At 47.4% G+C, this 20,431-nt stretch overlaps 1 protein-coding gene across 2 annotated transcripts in view; it reads right to left on the minus strand.

Moving 5' to 3' along the window:
• The window catches only part of E2F3 (E2F transcription factor 3), a 79,904-nt gene extending 66,255 nt beyond the window's left edge, over nt 1-13,649 (minus strand). The window contains exon 1 of one of the 2 annotated variants that reach the window (XM_032649089.1): nt 13,185-13,649. In XM_032649089.1, coding sequence (XP_032504980.1) covers nt 13,185-13,583 — 399 coding nt within the window. In that variant the 5' untranslated portion in view covers nt 13,584-13,649. Of the gene's footprint in view, nt 1-11,979; nt 12,204-13,184 lie in introns of those variants that run through there. The other variant, XM_032649090.1, reaches the window with a different exon arrangement.
• Between the last annotated feature and the right edge of the window lie 6,782 nt (nt 13,650-20,431).

Consider the following 20,431-nt stretch of genomic DNA (forward strand, 5'->3'; position numbering starts at 1 on the left):
GAGCAACCATTTCATTTCCAGAGAAGCCTGGTACATCTGGCTGGCAATTCGGTTATATATATAAGGATTTTTACTGGTGCTAGATAAAAGGACGATTAAATGAGAAGGAATTAAAAGGAGGAACATAATTGTCAAACAAACACATCAAAAGCCTCTGGAGAAAAGGGAGGGAAGCAGTTTTTCCTGTTCACGGGATGATGCTGAAAAGCCCAAAGAAGGCTAAGAATGTCTGTTACTGAGTTCTGTGCTGTGGCTCACAGGATCCTCCCAGAGTCCTCCCATTTCAAAAAGGGATGCCGGGCCCAGAAGAGATCAAAGGGCACTGCCAGTTTTGAACTGTCTTGATACACCTAAGATCTTTTGTAAGCACTGCTGTTTTTGGAAATGCACTGTACGGGCAACACCCTCTTTGTCTCATAACATGACAGGCCAATCCAGGCCTTGGCTTCCCCTAGTCCTTTCTTGTTGAGAGGTATCTTTTCCCAAACTGTGCCTCTCAAACCTGGGCATCAGAAAGACCTCGGGGGGGGCCTGTCAAACCCCAAGCTGCTGGTCACACCCAGAATTTCTGACTCAGTAGGTTTCGGGTGTGAACCCCAAATTTGCATTTCTAAAAAGCTCCCAGGTGCTGTTGCTGGTCCCGGACTACACATTTAAGAACCACTGTTGTGAAAAAAACAGAACAGGATCCATCAAAGACAGGAAGGGGGGTGGTGGTGGGGTTATTTGTTACACGGCCATATCTGCATCACTCACGATCCAAGCCACACAAGGCAGGCGATTTTGTCTGTGTCCACCCTGCTGCATCCCCAGCGCTTAGGACAGGGGCTGGCATACACTAGGTACCCTATACACATAACTGCTAAGTAAGTCAAATGAATCAGTATGCCCCATGCTGGAAACTGGGGCCAGCGTGGGGATGGAGGAGCAAGGGAAGTGGTTGTGGAAACACCAGCAACAAAGGGAATGGCTTTTAACAGCTAACTTGCCCTGAAAGGGACGCTCAACTTGCTAACAATGATGGCAACAACAACGACAGCAGTAATAATATACATGATGCTAACAAACACGTCGGAGTGTTTAGTATGTGGCCGGAGCTAGAGCCAGCACTTTACATGCTTCGGGGCGTTCAGTTTTCACAACCTATGAGATGAGAACCTTGATTCTCCTCATTTAACAGGTGAGGAAACAGGTTAGAAAGGAAGTGATGCTCCCAAACCAGCTAACTATCTATGGAGAAGCTGGTCCCAAGCAGAAGGTCTCTCTTAATTACCCAGTTGAGTAAATGATAAATGCAAAACTTCTCTGGCCTTCTCTGAACTGCAGACTTTGATCCTTTCTTCTCCAAGTTACGGAGAGGCTTCACGTGGCCCATTCCTAGTATGCCTGATCGTAAAACAGGCACGGCTTCGGCCGGCTACACAGAGTATGTTTTCTCTGTATCATCTCTCAAGAGTGGGACACTGAATCACAGCGCTGGGGTCCCATGTGGGGGTTAGGCATGCCCCATAAAGGGCTAGTTCAGTGGTTCATCAACAGGGCAGGGAAGGGGGCGGGGGAGACATGTGGGCCGACTTTGCACTCGGCGGACATTGGACAGATGTGTCCAATGTCTCTGTGTCCAGAGACGATTTTGACTGTCATAACTGGAGGGTGCTACTGGCATCTGGTGAGGAGTCCTCACTACTCACTAGAGTAGTGAGTAGCCAACAGGGCACAGGACAGCCTCCCCCCACAAAGAGGTATCTGGCCAAAATATCAGTGGTGCTGAAACTCTGCTCCAATTTCAAACCCTTCTCTGTCCCACCCCTCCCACCCCCGCCCCAGGTTGGATGCCTAAGAAACTTCATCGATATTCTCTAACAGCCTTCACTGTCTTTTGTCTTAGTTATTGGAGAACTTGCTTCATCTCCCCTACCTCCCTTGAGGGCCAGAAGAACATCTTAGTCATTGAAACACCCAGAATACTGGGAACCGATTCAGCTCAGAGTGGGTGTTCAGTAAGTGTCCTGTACTTAATGGGTAAAAATGCTGAGAACTCACTCCTAACCATGGACGAGGGGCAGCGGGGTGAACCCACTAAGTTAGGAACACACAGTACACTTCCTATAAACTTATCTCATTTAATCCTTCCAACCACTGAAGGAGACAGGAACACTATTTTAGGTAACTACAGCTCATAGAATTTGTGAAAGGTCACACACTGCTAAGCGACAGAGCACGTTTCTGGAGCCAGATGTCAAGCCCTAGGCTCCTTCCGTACCCCACGACCGTGCTATGGGTTCCCAGAGCTGAAAACCTCCCTCCTAAAGACCAGTCCCAGGATTAGAGTGTCTGAGATGCTAGCAAGGAAAACAGTAACAGAAAAGGTTGAAAACTTGACTACATTATTAGTGTGATCACAAGTCTTGCTACCAAACATAGCAGCAAAGTTGGTCAATTCAAGGGTTACTGCAAATAGGCTTAAATACAAGTTACATATTTAAAAATCAACGATAAAGATACTTAGAATTTACATGGCTCTTTCATTTTTAAACTTTAATATGCTAGGGCTTAAGAAAATATATCCAAGATACATATTTTTTTAATCTGCAAAATCAGAGAGCATAGGAAACAATGGTCAAAAAAGCCATCTTAGTTCAAGACATAATTATGTGACCTTTCCTTATGCACAGCACTCTCCAGCTGGCTCTCTGCTTTCTCAGAGCAGCTAGGAGCCAGGCCCAGACCTGGGAAAGCACGCCATAAATAACATCTGATGGCTCGTCTCTGGGAGCCCTGACAGTATTGATCCCCCAAATCAACCTGATGAATCTGTCTCGTTTTCATATTATAGAAGGAGAAGTGAAAATGATGAAAGGTTTTTGTAGCACCACGTTAATTCTTTGTTTTTTAAGCTAAGGAGGCCAGTCTTGGCTGGCTGCTGTTCATCAAGCCCTCCACTCCAACCTCTGTTGCCAAAACCACATTCCCAGGGCTGGGTCCTAGCCTCTTAGAAAGCTGGGTGGCCCACGGCTTCCCTCACAGCCAGCTCATTCCAAACTCACCATTCCCTCCACAGGGTGCAAACGGAGGAAAAGCTCAGCCTTGTCCGTTCTTTCAACCCCAGGAGCTAACCATCTTGGGAGTCAAGGTCTTGTATGTCTTTTCTCCCTTAGCCTGTCTCTCACTTCCATCTTGCCTTTCACACCATCACTGTTGCTGTCCTCCTTCCAGACTCACCAGCTCTGTAGCACCCATGCTCTAAATGGTATGCCCTACTTTTCTTCCCAGGGGAACTTCTGCCTTTCTGTCCAGTTGGTAACCTGTTCCAGGCAGGCCCAGACCCGACAGAATGGAAAGTCTTCCTGCTATAGGGTAAAGTAAATCCCTTGAGGGCCGGGTGTCCAGCGTATCACCCTGGTTCCCAGTGGTGTTGGTGCCAGGCAACAGTGCTTGCTTGGACCCCCTAAGTTCTCAGCCCCTTGGGAGTGCTTTTGGTTTCACCTCCTTTGGGTTTTGGGTCACTCGTCTTTGGATGGTTTGCCTTGGCAATGACCTGGAAGTCCAGAAGCTGGTACAAGGGTCGGCATGGGGTACCGGCGCACCTGGCCCAGGTTTCTGGGGTCTGCAGACTTTGGAGCCAGGCTCCTTGGGTTCAATTCCACTTGCCTCTCTCATCAGTGGAGCCCTGAGCCAGCCTCTTAAGCCCTCATTGTCTGCGTCTTCCTGTGCAGGACAAGCATGGCAATAATACCCACTCCATAGGTTATGTGGATAATGTGTTATGCGCATAAAGCACTTACTTTAGTGCCCTCCATGAGCATGGGCACTTGATAACATTAGCTATTATCATCCCATAGACCAGAGACTGCTGAGTGGCAGCCCCGAAGCCCAATCTGGCCCAGAGACCTATTGTGTTTGGCTTGCACATCTTCCTTTTTAATTGAGCCTGCATTTTAAAGCTGGTAGATTTCTGGCATTTTAAGAAAATTGAAGATCTGGCAACAAATGGGACCCGCTTTCCTCTCTGGAAGCCATAACCTGGGGTGGGGTCCCTCCTCGGCTGCCTTCTGACAGGGCATTTCTTCTTTGTTCAAGCCCAACTCCCATACTACTTATCCCCACCTTTCCATACCCCCCAGTTAATTCCCTGCCCGGCCCTCGTAGGAAGGCAATCTCTATTCCAGACCAACTTCACCAATGTATCCAGTGTTAGGTTCTATTATTCCCCCATATTGACACCAGACCACTGGTCTCCTTATGCTAGTCCACTTCCTGCCTTCCTACCTTGGCCTCATGACGTTCCCCCAGCCATGAACAGCCTCCCAAACCTTCCCCGTCCACCTAGTCCAGCAGTTCCAATTGAGTGCACGTCAAAATGACATGGGACACTTTCAAAACATACTCAGGTCTGGATGGGGGTATTTCTCGAAAGTGCCAAGATGATTCAAATATGCACCCAAATGTGCTCTAAGGTCGGTGACCATGGGAGCCATGGCCTGCCCATTCCCACGGTCCAGCTGGCACATCCTGTCGACACTGTACAACCGAGGACAAGATGAGTCTTGTTTGACTCCTGTTTAGTCCTGCTTGCGACTCAACTTGTGTTTAAAGCCTGTCTCCCCAAACAGACCATAAAACTCAAGAGTGGGTGGATCACACTTCATACTTCTTTTGCATCCTCAACAGGAAGACTGGGGTGCCAAGCACACTGTGGGTGCCTGATGACAACGCCTCTTGTCAAATATTTGAGCGTCCACAACGGAGAAGGCATCGCAAGGACGACGTGATGCGAAAACCACAGCCTGGTTTCCTGAAGCTTGTGGGTTTGGAGGAAGAGTAAGTCAAGGGCACCACTGATGAGGATATAAGGTGGACGAAGGTGTCCTATGGGAAGGGAGGGGCCCAAGGCCTGGGGAATCAGGGAAGGCTCTGTGCAGGGGGTGTCCTTGATAGGCTGGTGGGAAGGACGGCAGCAGCGAGGGGAACAAGCGAATAAATGCCCCGGAGGGAAAGCAGCAGCCTCTGTAAGTGCCAGGATCCCAGTGGGGAGGAATGGGAGCAGAACGGGAAGGGCGAGATTTCACTGGACCTCAAACGCTAGGGAAAGGGTTGTAATTAATTGGATAATTCACGGAAGCAGCCCGTGAAGGCTGTGATTCTGGCCTCCTTCTAAAAGCCAGGCAGAGGGAGAGGTGAGGGCTAAGTGGGAGGAACAGGTATAACACACCGAACAACTAGACACTGCGAGAGGGAGGAGAGAAGGGGCCAGGGAGGCCCGGAGGTAGCTCCCCTCCGCACACGGAGTGGCGCCTCCAGTCCCGCAGGGCCCCACACGCCTCAGACACCCTGATCTCCACCATTCAGTCTTAAGCCCTAGGTGACTGTACAGAAGTGAAATCATGTGAAGAGTGCCACTCCATTAACGCAGATCATCACAGAAATAAAGATTTTCGTCACGACACTACGACTGCCAAAAGGACTACTATAAGGCGACACTTATCTTTCTGCGCATCCTCCCGAGTCCATGCACAGCTTATGAAGAGGTACAAAGGTCCTAAAGAGTATGTGGGGAGAAAACCGCCCTGTGGTTCACCCCTCTGCTTCTTCACCGCCATTTTTAGAGGTGTAACCTGGGTCTGGATGAACACAAGGGCTGGTTCAGAAACTAAACCACCAAAGGGTGGGCCCCAGAGACAGCCACGGAAGAAAAGGGCAATTCCACCACGTATCTACCGAATCCTTCCCATGGGTCAGGGACCGGCCTAGGCACCTTACAAATATGAACTCCTTTAATCGTCCCGGTCCCCATGAGGTAGCTACTAGGATTTGCCCATTTTACAGGTGAGGAAATTAAGACGCACAGGTTAAGCAGAGTTGCCCAAAGTCACACAGAATAAGAACCCAGACACTCTGGCTTCAGGCCCCATCGTCTGACTCTTATACTTGGCTGCCCTTCAGTTTGCCTTTTAGGTGGAGGGTGTGGGTTAGGTCCATATAAGCCTTCACCTCTCCTAAGGGCTGCCAGGCCCAGAAAGGCTCAGAAGGTATGGGGTCACAGGGCTGCTGCTCTGGTTATATATTTCTGGAGCCTCAAAGCATCAGATGTGGAAAAAGGGCAAGGGAGGGGTGAAATCTATAGGCTCTGAGCTGACCTCCTGTGACCCCCAGCGTCCCGAGTTGCAACTTTCAGGATCTTGAAGACCAGAGCTTGGGGAGCCCTTCTCAGCAGTCAGGTGCGTGCTGCAGAAGCCAGCGGGGTCTCCTGGGGAGCCAGGCACCAGCTGACTGGGAGGACCAAGGGTGTTCAGTTCCTCTGCTCCCGGAGATGGACTCCATCCGCCATAAAGTCCTCCAGGGGGATCAGCTTCACTGATAACTACAAGTCTCACCAGCAGTTGCCCCCTGATCTAAGACCGCACCTACACATGGCACCTTTCTGGTTTGTGGTTTATAGACAAGCCATATATCCCTGCCCCTAACGCGTTGGTGAACTACAGCGACATTGGATTATGTTTCACTTTTAGGCTTCAGGGTTTGAAGTGATTCTATTTTTAAGCTTTCTCAATTCCACAAGTAAAAGAAGACGTTTTAAGGAAATTAGTTCTGGTTTTTAGGGGATGAGGACTTCTTCCCCTGAAAGAGTTAAACTTTGTTAAACCAGCAATCTTCCTGAAGGAAGGGCACCTGGTCTAACGTCACTGGGCAAGGGCCCCAGAACCTCTGAAAACCACAATAGTCACCCAGGATGTGGACAGCCCAGGACAAACCTCCAACACCAGAGCTATACTGTGCCCTTCTCCTGAAGAGAGCGGCAAAAATCCTTTCAGGTTCTATTCTCAGGGAAGTATGTTTCACCGTTTCAGCACCGGAAGTGTCATATCCACAAAAGTTTGCAAATAACAAATAAAGCTTTAAAAAGGCTACTATCATGTTTCTATAAGAGTCTGTCATTCTTTCAATTTTTTAAAATTCCCTTTCATTGAACATCTAAAGGAGCGTGGCTTATTTTGTACCTTTGAGAATGAGGTGTTACTCTAAAGCCAACTGTTCAAAGGACACTTCTGTATGTGTCTATTTTAAAAATGTAACCATTCCTGAAGGCAATCTTAAATGTATTCTACACATCCCAATTTTCCCATATAGGGCACATGAGACTTAGTTAACTTTCTCTTGGCAAATGGGGCTGCTTCTAAGAATGCCAGTCTCCAGTTTCAGTTCTGGCTTTGCCACTAGTTAGCCTGTGACCTTGGGTAAGTAAAAACTGCATTGGGTCTTAATTTCCTCCTCTGCAAAATGAAGGGGATTGGGTCAGATGATGACTCTTGCTTTACAGCTCTCACATGTTACGATTCAAAGACCACTGGGGGGCTTCCCTGGTGGCGCAATGGTTGAGAGTCCACCTGCCGATGCAGGGGACACGGGTTCGTGTCCCAGTCCGGGAAGGTCCCACATGCCGCGGAGTGGCTGGGCCCATGAGCCATGGCCGCTGACCTGCGTGTCCGGAGCCTGTGCTCCGCAATGGGAGAGGCCACAGCAGTGAGAGGCCCACGTACCGGGGGAAAAAAAAAAAAAAAAACTAATCAAAGACCATTGGGAATATCAATTATTGCCTATGCTATTTAGAAGAATTAGTTATAAGAATGTTGTCTGGACACTAGAAATAGCCCCAGACGGTTGGGCTACAGTAATAGAAAGCAGACTAAAGTCAATTACTTTTATTCTTACTTCCTCCTATCGCCTCTCTATTCCATCAGCTGTCCATTCTCACTGCTATCAACCTCCGCTGACATAAACCCCGGCCTTAGTTTACAAAGCTAAGCAGTAGTCTGTTTCACCCAGGTTCTCCAGCAAAGCAAGGGGTCCAGGCTTTGTGATTGCAACCTGGCAACCAGTGGACTTTACCTCTTCCCCTTCAAAGTTATATTGTTGATGATCGTGGCCGCCACAGCAACAAGATTGACCCCCAGTTAAGGTTGGAGGTGGACTGAGAATGCATCCTTGTAACTTACACATTCTTTGAGTTCTAAAAACGCATTGCTTTGGGAGGAGAGCATTTGAAACAAAAGCAACAGAAAATAAACCGATTTCCTTCTTACTGGCCCCAAAGCTATATGTGTTATCCCTCTATATTAACCCTACTCCTGCCCTCCAGGATTCCTTACCCCCATCCCAGTTGTTGTCTTTTTGTCCCTTCTGTTGTATAACTTTTCCTTGTGTAAGATACATTTTCCAAGCCACTCTTGGAAGCCAAAGAGAAGGTCAGGGTAGGAGGAAGGAGATACCATTAGTGGTTTCCTATACTTACTGCTTTCCCAGTTAGCTTCCCTTCTTAGTCCCATGAAAAATGATTAGTAGAAAAAATGCTTCTTAGCAATTGTAAATAGTCTCCGAAACACTTTTAAGCTGCTAACAAGCACGAAAAACATGCATTAAACCACATGCTTAGTACCTCAAAGAATTCAGGGAAGTTCCTCTCTTTAAAAACCAAAATGAAACAGAGCATCTGATAAGAATTGCAATCTACCTTCTTTGCCTTGCACTATTTGGGGCGGTTTCATGGGCATCTAGGAGGGATGTGATTTAATCAGCACAGGCAGTGGCTGATTTTTCACTCTTCCTAGTTTAAAATGTTAGTAGAAAGTAGGTGATTAAAAAGGAATTGGAGTCAGTTGGCCTGGGAAAGTGGATGTAAACTAGACATACAAATGGAATATATGTTAAGTCATGTTAAATTAGAAAACTAGCCAGAAAAATCAACTATGAATATCTGAAGCGTTGCCAAGTAGGTCCAGGTCCTTTGGAAAAAGGCTAAAGGTATGGATGGTGTGTCTTTGGGGATGGCAGTAAAAGACCACTATGGATTATACCTATGAGAAATGAGAATAAAAGCCACTTTTCCCTACAACCTTTCAATCTCCAGGTGCTATTATCTATTCATGACTAAGCTTAGAGTATTATTTTCTGTTTTCATGTTAGCTTTACACAGCACAACATTAATCTCAGAATCTACTCTTCCAAGTATTACATAAGGTGACGATTTATAGAAAAACGACAACAAAAACAATCCTTTCCTGTTCACAAGCTCGGGTTCCTTAGCTCACAGAGCCACGTTTAAGGGTGCTTTGTTTCAGAAGACAGTTAGAGTGGTGCCCTGGGTACTGATTATAGTGGAGCTATTTGCACTGCCTGAGTCTGGGCACTGCATTATATTAAAACTTCCATTTTGGGGTATGTAGTGACTAAAAATTCTCTCCTAGCTTAAACTTGGCACCAACCATCTATCTCAGCAGAAGCAAGATTATTGACTACAGAACCACAGGAACCCAGCATTTTTCTTCTTTTATATTTATACAGGAAAGAAAGAGACTCAGCTGTAGCACCTATGGTTTCTCCATTCTTACAGGGAAATTTCAAACATTGTGGGTGCCTTCCCAAAGTCTAATAAGTGGGATGCTATGACTGGATTAAATTAAATCAGATGTGACAGGCCATTGTCTCTTGCATTAATAGATCCCAAACTTTCTAGAAGCGTAATGAAATCATTTCAGCTTCTTTTTAGCAGAGGCAGAAAATGATAAATCCCTTTCAGTTCCAGAAAATATACAGCACTTGTGACTCTGGTTTCTCTAGACTCCTTCCATGTCCAACAGTTCACCATCTAGAGCTGAATTTATCTCGTGCATGTCTCTGACATGGTGATGATTAAGAGTTCAGTTCCACAAAAGCCACTAAGCACGGGCTGCACGCAAAAGATGGCCGGTCCATGCAGTCAAGGGAGGAGCGAGGCAAAAAAGTGAGGATGAGTTGATCTACATTTGTCACAACTCAAGGCACAAGCTCATACTGGGGCAGTTCATCACCACCATCTCTAACACAGGCCTGCGGTACTGACGTGTCCCTGTTTTATCCATTCTTAGGAGAGCCATGATTTATGGGTTTAAAAACTCAAGTTAACTAGGTATAAATAGTTAATTACATATCATTTTAAAAAACTTTTAACCATTTTACTCATATATGTCAACAAAGGGGCAGTGTGCACATGGTCTTACATTATTTCTCTAAGTTCCAAAAAAATATAAATTTCTGAATATTCATTTTATTGGGCATCTACTATTTACCTGGCACTGTGCTAAGTGTTTTACATGCATTATCATATTTAACCCTTAAATAGAACTTTCAAGTTCGTACTGTTATTGTCCTTATTTTACAAGAGAGGAAACTGTGTTGTGAGAGTTTATTTGCCTAAGATCCAACGACTTGTAAATGACAGAGGCAATTACAGCTAGTAAGGTAGTACTGAGATACATATATATATATATATTTTTTTTCCACGTTAAAAAAAAGGTGAAGAATATGCTCCTGGTTGTTCTAGAGACAGAACATGGAATCAGAGCCAGGCGAGTCTGTAACTGTGGCCACTTGAACAGGAGTTCTCAACCTCTTCTTTGATGCAAAGTGTTTAAATGATCTCTTTGCTCAGCCAATCACTTAGCTATCCCCATGCTGTCCCTCCTGCTTAGGGAAAGAATATCAACAAAAGTTCAAGACTTCAATAGAAGTCTAATATAATTTTGATAAGAAAAAAAAAGAAACCAAACTTTATATACAGGGCTCATGATTTTGGAATAATAATCAAGTCGCAAGGAGGATAAAGTTTTGAAAGTAGCTTGGAAGGTGGTGAGGGTAATTTTTTATACTTTAAATACTTAAATACAATGAATTACATAGAAGTTTGGCTAGGCAGTTTCAGAGATCTGGCCCAGGTGGGCTAAAATTCAAAAGGAAAAAAAAAAAAAGCAAACTGGTCGTCTCACAATTTCCCATTGTCAAAACTACCCTCCCATAAATCTGAATCAAGTCCCAGAAGTATGTCAATAGCTGGTTGTTTCAGATTAGGTTTATGATATAGTGACAGAACCCTGAGGGAGCAAATATGCTTAAAATATATCCAAGCACGTTTAGGTCAAGTCAGTAATAGTATTTAATGCTAATAAAAGCGTGGCATATTCTCTTGTCTGAGAATCCGGCACACTGGATACTGTTATGTGTAAGCAGGTACTGTACTCTTTCCCCCCTGCTGGCAGACCCTAGTCACTAAAACACCATGAGCTTCTTTGACTGAGACGGTATCACACATCCCTAGCAAGTATCTCTGGGGCTGCAAAGCAGTTAAGATCCAACTCGAGGAGAAATTGGGAAGAGTCATGAATTAAAATTTTTCATTATTCCAAACCCCATCTCATCCCCCAAAGTGTTGCCTGGGTGCCGACTCTCTTAAAGACCTCTGCAAAATCTTGATTCTTCAAAAATTCAGCCCATTCGGAGCCGAGACAAGGTGAGGTCAACGACTGATATTATCAGCCAACCGTTAATCTAACTGGATTTGGTTCGTTTCTAGCCTCGTGGGGGCCGAGCCTCACCACGAGGGTGAAGACAGGAGGCATGGAGGAAGGGAATGAAGGAGAGAAAAGGAGAAAGGAGGAAGACCTCCGGGCCACACTTCTTTCTAGTATCAACAAAAAGAGAAGCCGCATACTGACCTAAATCATCTCTCAAAGGCGCTTTATAAATTACAGGGACAAAGGGAGGGGGTGGCGAGTGGCCTGGGAATCCTACAGACACCCTACCCTCTGACCCGCCCCCCTCCCCCTCCAGCACAAGGGAAGGAAGATAGAAAGCAGAGCTCAACTCGGCCATTGGCGAGAAGCCCCCCCTCCGGTTTTCGATCGCCCATCCCTCGGCCCCCTAGAAAAACACACACGTAAACACCATACCCACCCCCTGGGGCGGACACTCCTGCCCCGAGGTTCCTAGAACCGGAGGCCGGGCATTTACTTAGTTAGATTTTTCTTGCTTACTCATTTCCCTCGAGCACCCAACCCCCCGTTCCCACTCCAAAACCCCGCTCAACCGCCTACCCTCACGGCTCCAACCCCCAACAGAATCCGGTGCCCCCGCGGCGGCGGCGGCCCCCGAGCCGTCCCGGTCACTAACCTGCTGCTGTAAGGGCATTTCCGAAACCAGCCTGGCTCCGGGGGGAGGTGGGGGGGGGCCGGCTGGAGAGGGGGCCCGGAGGGCCGAACGGACCGGCGGCGCCGGGCGAGGGCGGGCGCCCGTGGAGGGGGTTGGGGAGAGGAGAGGGAGGGTGGCCGCTCCGGGGGCGGGTGCGAGGGCGCCGGGACCGTCCCAGGCCAGGGAGCCGGCGAGCAGGAGGAAGTGGGTGCCCCCTCTCCCCCTCCAGCGCCCCCTCCCGCCGCCGCCTCCTCCCCAGTCACAGGCGCGTCCTCCGCGCACGTGTGCGAAACGTCACCGGCGGGTCCCGGGGAGAGGGACAGACCCAGGCGGCGGGACGGGAACACGGCTGCCCCCGCCCTCCGTCGCCGGAGGGCGGAGAGGGGGGACAGGGCGGGGAAGGAAGGGGCAAGGGGAGAGGCGGGTCAAGGGCAGGCCCGGGGCCCGGCGAGGCAGGCCCGGGCGCTCGGGCCACGCGGGCGCCGCCGCTGCTACCACCGGGATGCGCCCAGGCCGGGGTGCCCGCCCGCTAGCCCCTCACCCCCAGACAGCCCACGCCCCGGCCTGCAGCCGGCTTCCAGCTCCACCTCTCCCCTCGGCTTCCCCCAGCCCCTTTGTTGCCGGCAGCTACAGATCCCAAAATGTGTCAAGCGCAGCCTGGCAGAGCCCCTGCACTCCGAGCACGCCTTAGGGACCCCCGGCTGCCAACGGGCCTCCGAGGCCGGCGGGCGGCCATCACCCCCAGGGCCCCCCGGTTTCCACCCCCCTGGAGTCTCCCACTCCCCAGTTCACTACTCCCTCCCCCACCCCCTTCTCCATCCGGGGCGTGACCCCTTCCTACGCCCGAGAAAGAGGAAGCTTCGAGTTGGAGGGGAGGGGAGAGTGGGGGTAGGGAAAAGTGCAGGAAAGGAAGGGGGGGGCCGCGAAAAGTTTCGGAGTGTTTGATGTGGTTCGCGCCATGGCGATCCCCGCTACCCTGCTTGCCTGGCGGAGCCCCCCAGACCCTTCGGGGGTTCGGGGGAAACACACAAGTCTAACAATAAACTCTTGTTGGAGGGGCAGCCGCCGAGGCCCACGACGCTCGGCCCCGCGCTCTCCCAGGGCGGCCCGCAGCGCGCCCACCACCCCGCGCGGTGCGAGCCCACCTCCCGCCCGGGCTGGGGACGGTGGGAACGGGAGGGCATTACCGGAGGGCCGCCGCCGCCGCCGCTGCCGCCGCGTCCCAGCGCTGGTGGCTGCTGCAGCAGCCCGGCTCTGCTGGAGGGTCCGTGCGGCGTGGTGTAGAGGAGGCTGCCGGCGGTCTGCTCCACGCCGGGGGCACTGGGGAGAAGGGGGCCGGCGGCGACGGCGCCGCTTTGGAGGGAGGAGGAACAGGAGGTGGTGGAAGTGTTCGTGGTGAGGATCTGGATGTACGCGCTCGGGGCGGCGGCAGCAGCGGCGGTGGCGGCGGCGGGGAAGCTGGGGCTGGCTAGCAGTGCCCTTTTGTCCATGGAGGCTGCAGCGGCGGCGGCGACGACAGCCGCCCCCTCCCCACCCCCGGCGGTCACCAGGTACTGCTCCAGGGCGGGCTGGATCCCCTTTCTCATCTCTCGCTCCTGCTCTTTTTATTGCTATGGTATATTAACGTATTGTTTTCAATTTCTTTATTATTTGCAGTCGGAGTTTCCAAGTCTCTCCTTCTCTCCTCCCCGCCCGGCGCTTCCGAGCCCCTTCTCTCCCTTTTCTTTTTATTTTTCCGCACCGCCCGGGCCCCGGGGGCCAAAAATAATCGGGGCTCTGGAGAGAGGAGGGTCCCGGGCGCACGGATATCGGGCCCCGAGGGGGGATGGAGGCGTCGGGGGCGGCCGATGCAATGGATTGCGAGGCGGCGGCGGCAGCACGGGTGCTGCGGCCGGCAGCTGAAAAATGGCTCCAGGAAGCTGCTGCTGACAATGAATGAAGGGATACGGTTTACGCGCCAAGGTCCTCCCGCGAAACTCAGATTTCCCGCCGGCTTTTCAAACCATATTTGCATATCCCCGCCCCTCAACCCGCCGAGGACCGTTCCCACAGCCCATTGGGCCTCTGTCTCCTTCCTTCCGTCCCAATCACGGAGCAGGGTCGCAACCTGCCGGTTTCCATTGGCTACCGTGCATCATGGTTGCCGGGGCGACAGGAGCCCTATTTGCATATGCTTCCTTGATTGGCTGGGAGGGAGTAGGGGTTTTAGGAGGTGGGGGTAAAGTCCGCCTTCTCTCCCACGGAAGACCACGCCTGGTGCAGGCTCCGCCCCCGTCCCCGCCCGCCAGCCGGGCGGGCACTGCTGACCTGGGCAGGGACTCCGCGCCCCGCAGACTCAGTGTGGATCTAACCTAGAGCGCAAGTTTCGCTTTTGTAAGTTGTCAAGGTGACTAAAGGGGACACTTTCGGGAACTCTCTTCTGTTTGACCAGTCAGTGTAATAGATGAACAACAGCGAGAGATTCTCCCAAGTATGTGCCAAAGGCAAGTTGAACCTTGGCGAACGACGCCTGGCAGGTGGAAACCGAGCCCTTTAAATCGCGGGTTTCTCTCTTCCTGAAATCCGACCAATGCCGCGGCGAGAGCTGATCCCGAGGCCGAGGCTGATGGACAGAAGCATGTGGGCCGACAGAATCGTGGGGGCAGAAGGTTCGACTGACGTGATTGCGGGCACCATTTAGTTACCATTCCAGATCATTACCGGTAGCTTCATTATTAGCCTGGCTGGGGTTTAAGTAAAAATTAACTCCGAATGTTTTGCCGAGTGAAATCTTACCACAAGTACTGGTTTGAGTCCAGCAGACACCCCCAAAACCCTACCCACTGGCCCAGAAGCACCCAGGGCAGTTAATCTGGGCTAACCTAGGACTTATTTGCGTGTTTCTAATCCGCCAAACAGTAATCCGAAGAAGTACGTGCTTCCCACGATGACGTCTTGCTCCTAACAAACACTGCACGCTGGCCACGAGCACTTTACAATTTCGGTATCCTACCAAGTTCTCTGACACGATGACCCAAACCTATTCCAAAATATTTTAAAAGAATTTTTTTAAGTAAACTAGAAATTGCCACCAGAAAAATATTAAATTATTGTCAAATTGACTTCTGTGTTGGTGCAAGTGTTCATGGGTCTTAAAATTGAAGATTGCGCCTGTGAGACTGAGCAGGAAAAGGGACCCTGGCAGGTTGTGGGAAAAGGTGTACCTAGGTCAGGTCATCATTTACATTTCCGGTCACTGAGAACTGCACAAAATAGCTGCTGATCTGGTGCTCACTGGGTGATGAGCATTGCAATACCTCAAGCCCTTTTGCAAGACTTCTATTATTATTATTATTAACTTTCAAAACTCATATGCTCAGTCTTCTGAAAGGCCTGACAAGATATGTCAGTTCAGGCTAGGAGTCCTTACTACTTCAGTCCTGTTACCTGAAATAGGGTGAACTCAAAGTACTGTTACACCTTGCACCAGGCTCAGGAATATTTTGGTCTTGCACTCAAGCTACTTGAGGATCCAAGGCCCAGTAGCCAAACATTTACTGACATAAATGATATGTGTCATCAAACTGACACTGTCTTTAGGGCAGATTAGGTGGTATTCAAGGGGCATCAATTGCTGGTTGGGCTAGAGGCATAAGGTATTAGCAACTTCCTTGACCTTGTTCCATCAAAGTTACTTTCCACTGTGGGTCACTATGGAGGAAACTTGTACTGTAACTACTTGGATATCACCAGCTGTAGAACGTCACTGGCAGCATGCATTTGGTGGCTCTTGTTGGGATTGTGGGAGGAGGGAATGGTGCAACATGCACAGTCATTATAAGACCTACATTTTAAGATTAGAGACAAGCCTAGGACCTGGGACTGTGCACAGAATCTCTGCCTGAACTCACACTTCTCTTCACTGGTCACAGTAAGATGGATATAACACAGTCACAAGGGAGCAAGTGTTCACCATCTAGATTCACACCTGTGGTTCTGGTTTAGAAAGCTTTGAAATATTTACCATTCTACCTTAGCCAAGTTATAATTTTTCATGTAGGGTATTCGATAGAGAAACAGATGTTTTGACATTTTATGCCTAGTGAACCACAGGATGGGGTGGGAAGGGTTCAAAGAGAGAAGACGAGGTGTTAGAATTTAAGATGCTAAAATTTGGGGCAGGCTATTAATTTGTGGAGAGGTAGCATGTTTTAGAAGAAAGAAAATGGGCTTTGGAGCCAGAGTGATCTGGTTTAAATTCTAGCTCTGCCACTGATTGGCTATATAACTTTAATCTTTAAAATCCTGTGCTCTTGTATGTTCAATGGGAACCCATATTGTAGTACCAGTATTGCAAGATTATGATGAAAAGAGGCAATAATAATGGCACTTTACCAGGTATACAGCAAGTGCTCAATAAGTGGTAGGTATTTATGATTCTACTTGTTTGTGTGATTGTGTTTGCAGCTCTTTGTAGTCCAAGCTGACACCCAGCCTCTAATCTTCATACTGCCCCAGATGTCCACTTACTGTGGCAGCTTCGCTTTGTCACAGGGTAGGAGCACAATCGTGTCTTGGTTAGTAGGGATTATAGAATCCTGACTCAGAACTTACAGCATAGAGCATTGCTGCCCATCTCATCTACTGAATCTGAATTTCTGGTTGGAGTCCAGGAATATGCATTATAAACAGGGTAATTGTGATGCAGGTGGTACACTTGGGAAACAGTGCCACACGGGCACCCATGACCTAGCAGTCTCTGCTCTACAAATTGGCTTCTAGGCAATGATGACATGGAAAACTCCCTTGTTAATAGAATCTTAGGGCAACTAATGTTACCACTGTTAGTAACTATTTATTTAGACTGTACTGTGATTGCAAATTGCCTCTTCTACTAAAGCTCTTTCTGCTCAGTTAACAAGTAATGCGATTCAGACAAAATATACTGGAAGGAAAAAAAAGGTATTATCTCAAATGTGTGTGTTTCCTTGCCGTTTTGAAACAGATTTTTATCGAAACAAAAAATACAGATACAGAAACCTAAACAAAACAGATCATGGATTAATGAATTATTATAAGGTAAACACACTCTTGTAACCCCGACCCAGGTCAAGAAGTAGAACTTGACCTGCACCCCTGAAGTCCCTTTCATTCACCCTAATCCTGATCACAACATCTTCCCTCCCACTAAAAGTACCATTAGCCTAATATCTTTTAGTCTTTACTTCCTTGTTTTTAAAAAAGTTTGTCACCCAAATATGCATCTCCAGGAAATATAGTTTAGTCTTGCCCATTAAAAAATGTTGATATGTCTTTTAAGTCTCTTTTTTAAAAATTTTATATTGAAATATAGTGATTCACAATGTTCTGTTAGTTTCTGGTGTACAGCAAAGTGATTCAGATATATATATATATATATATATATATATATATACACATATATATATATAACATATATATATTCTTTTTTTACATTCTCTTCCATTATAGGCTATTATAAGATATTAAATATAGTTCCCAGTGCTATATAGTAAGTCCTTGTTGGTTGTCTATTTTATATATAGTAGTGTGTATCTGTTAATCCCAAACTCATAATTTACCCCCTCCCCCTTCCCCTTTGGTAACCATAAGTTTGTTTGTATGTCTGTGAGTCTGTCTGTTTTGTAAATAAGTTCATTTGTATCATTTTTAGATTTTAGATTCCATATATAAGTGATATCATATGGTATTTGTCTTCCTCTGTCTGACTTACTTCACTTAGGATAATAATCTCTAGATCCATCCATGTTGCTGCAAATGGCATTATTTCATTCTTTTTCATGGCCGAGTAGTATTCCATTGTATATATAAACCAAATCTTCTTTATCCATTCATCCGTTGATGGACATTTAGGTTGATTCCATGTTGTCCTGATCAATTTTGATTCCCACCCCCAGCAGTTCCTCCTTGGTCTTCCTCCCTGTCTGAAAAGGGAGCCCTGAGGGTCAGTTTTGAGGGGAGTTGGATAAGACTGCTGTGGTCCCTTTAGACCTTCCTATTGCCCTCCCTTACTGTCATCTACCTCTGGGGAGCAAAACCCCTCTCAGTTTCAGCTGCCATGGCCCCATCAGCCCACTCACATCCCAGTGAAGATCTACTGGCTCTCTGGGGGCTCCTCCTGTTCTTAGGTCCAACAGGCACCCAACACCACCCAAGTCTTTCCTTCTTCCTCGTGTACAGGGGCTGATACCACACAGCTCATGGCAGCTGGTGGTTGGTTCACGTCCATTTATATTCTGGGATTCGTGGAGGCACCTCTGCCACTAAGTCTTGTTGTAAATGTAGCCCGTGGTGTTTGGTTTTCCTATCTAGACGTCCTTTCTGTTTTCACGTGGGAGTAAGGAGAGACTGAGGACCCATTCAGATTTACCGTTCCTTCCTTTTTAAACGTTTGTTTTGAACCTACCACACTGAAGTGTCATTGAAATGATGCCACGTAGGCAAACGTCTCCAACAAGCATTAAGGGAAAAGAAAGTTATGAGCTGTTTTCTTCGCAGTTTCTCAGAGAGAACTTGAAAAACCGAAGAAGAAAAGCGGAATCAAGATCCTTCATTCACTTAGACAATGGTTAGAGTGAGATCTGGGACAGGAGTAAGCAGAGGGTCGCAAGCTACTTTTTCAGACTTGGTGGTGTGGGTGTACCTCTTGCTTGTGGGTTTTAAATAGGGAACATGGTTGGCAGCATATCACAAATGGGCCTGTGGGTAGAAAATCACTGTTTTCTTTCTCACCTTAGTTTCCTTGGCAGCACTCCCTCTGGTTTCCCATTCTACCCCTCTGACTTCCTGGATCTCCTTGATGGCTTCATTTCCTTCTTTATTTCCTTAAAAATCTCTTTCCCCTTTTCCTGTTCTAGTCATTCTCTCTGGATAATCTTTCATATTATTATTATGGTAAAATCTACATAACATAATATTTATCATTTTAACCATTTGTGAGTGTAAAATTCAGTGGTATTAAATACATGTTGTATAACCATTGCCATTATCTATAGCCAAAACTTTTTTATTATTCCCAACAAATACTCTGCACCCATTAACAATAACTCCCCATCTTCCTCTTCCCACAGTCCTTGGTAATCACTATTATACTTTTTTTTTTTTTTTTTTTTCCGGTACGCGGGCCTCTCACTGCTGTGGTCTCTCCTGTTGCGGAGCACAGGCTCCGGACGCGCAGGCTCAGCGGCCATGGTTCACAGGCCCAGCCGCTCCGCGGCATGTGGGATCTTCCCGGACCGGGGCACGAATCCACATCCCCTGCATCGGCAGGCGGACTCTCAACCACTGCGCCACCAGGGAAGCCCTCTACTTTTCGTCTTTATGAATGTGAGTACTCTAGGTAGCTCATGTAGGTGGAATCACATAACATTTGTCCTTTTGTGTCTGGATTATTTCACTTAGCCTAGTATCTTTGAGGTTCATCCATGTTGTAGCATGTCAGAATGTCCTTCTTTTTTAAGGCTGAATAATATTCTATTGTATGTATACACTTATTGTGTTTATCCATTCACCTGTTGGTGGACTCTTAGGTTGCTTCCACCTTTTGGCTATTGTGAATAATGTTCCTATGACTATTAGTATACAAATATCTGTTCAAGTTCCTGCTTTCAATTATTTTGAATATACAGGTATACCTTGGAGATATTGTGGGTTTGGTTCCAGACCACCATAATAACATGAATATCACAATAAAGCAAGCCACACACATTTTTTGTTTTCCCAGCACATATAAAAGTTATCTTTACACTATCCTGTAGTTTATTAAATGTGCAATATATCTAAAGCAACAACGTACATATCTTAATTTGAAAATGCTTCATTGGTAAAACATGCTAACCATCATCTGAGCCTTTAGTGAGGCATACTATTTTTGTTGGTGGAAGACTTGAAATATTGCAAGAATTACCAAAATGTGACACAGAGTCACAAAATGAGCAAATGCTGCTTGAAGAATTGTGCCGATAGACTCGTTCGATGCAGTGTTGCCACAGAACTTCAATTTGTAAAAATGCGATGTCTGTGAAACACAATAAAGCAAAGCACAATATAAAATGAGCTGTGCCTGTATTCCACCTAGCAGTGGAATTTCTGGGTCATATGGTAGTTCTATATTTAGCTTTTTGAGGAACTCCTGGGATGATCTTGACTTTAGCTATAACTTCAACTAAGTCTATGTAATGTTGTCCAACAGAACTTTCTATAATGATGGAAATGTTCTGTAATTCTGCACTATCCAGTACAGTAGACATTAGCCACGCATGGCTGATGATCACATGAAATGTAGCTAGTGTGACGAATGAACTGAATATTAAAGTTTTATATAATTTTAATTAATTTAAATTCAAATGTAAATAGCCACGTGTGGGCTAGTGAATCGGACAGCATATATCTATAGGCTGTGACTTCCTCTAATTCT

The sequence above is a fragment of the Phocoena sinus genome, chromosome 11, assembly GCF_008692025.1.
Source record: "Phocoena sinus isolate mPhoSin1 chromosome 11, mPhoSin1.pri, whole genome shotgun sequence".
Taxonomy (NCBI): Eukaryota; Metazoa; Chordata; class Mammalia; order Artiodactyla; family Phocoenidae; genus Phocoena; species Phocoena sinus.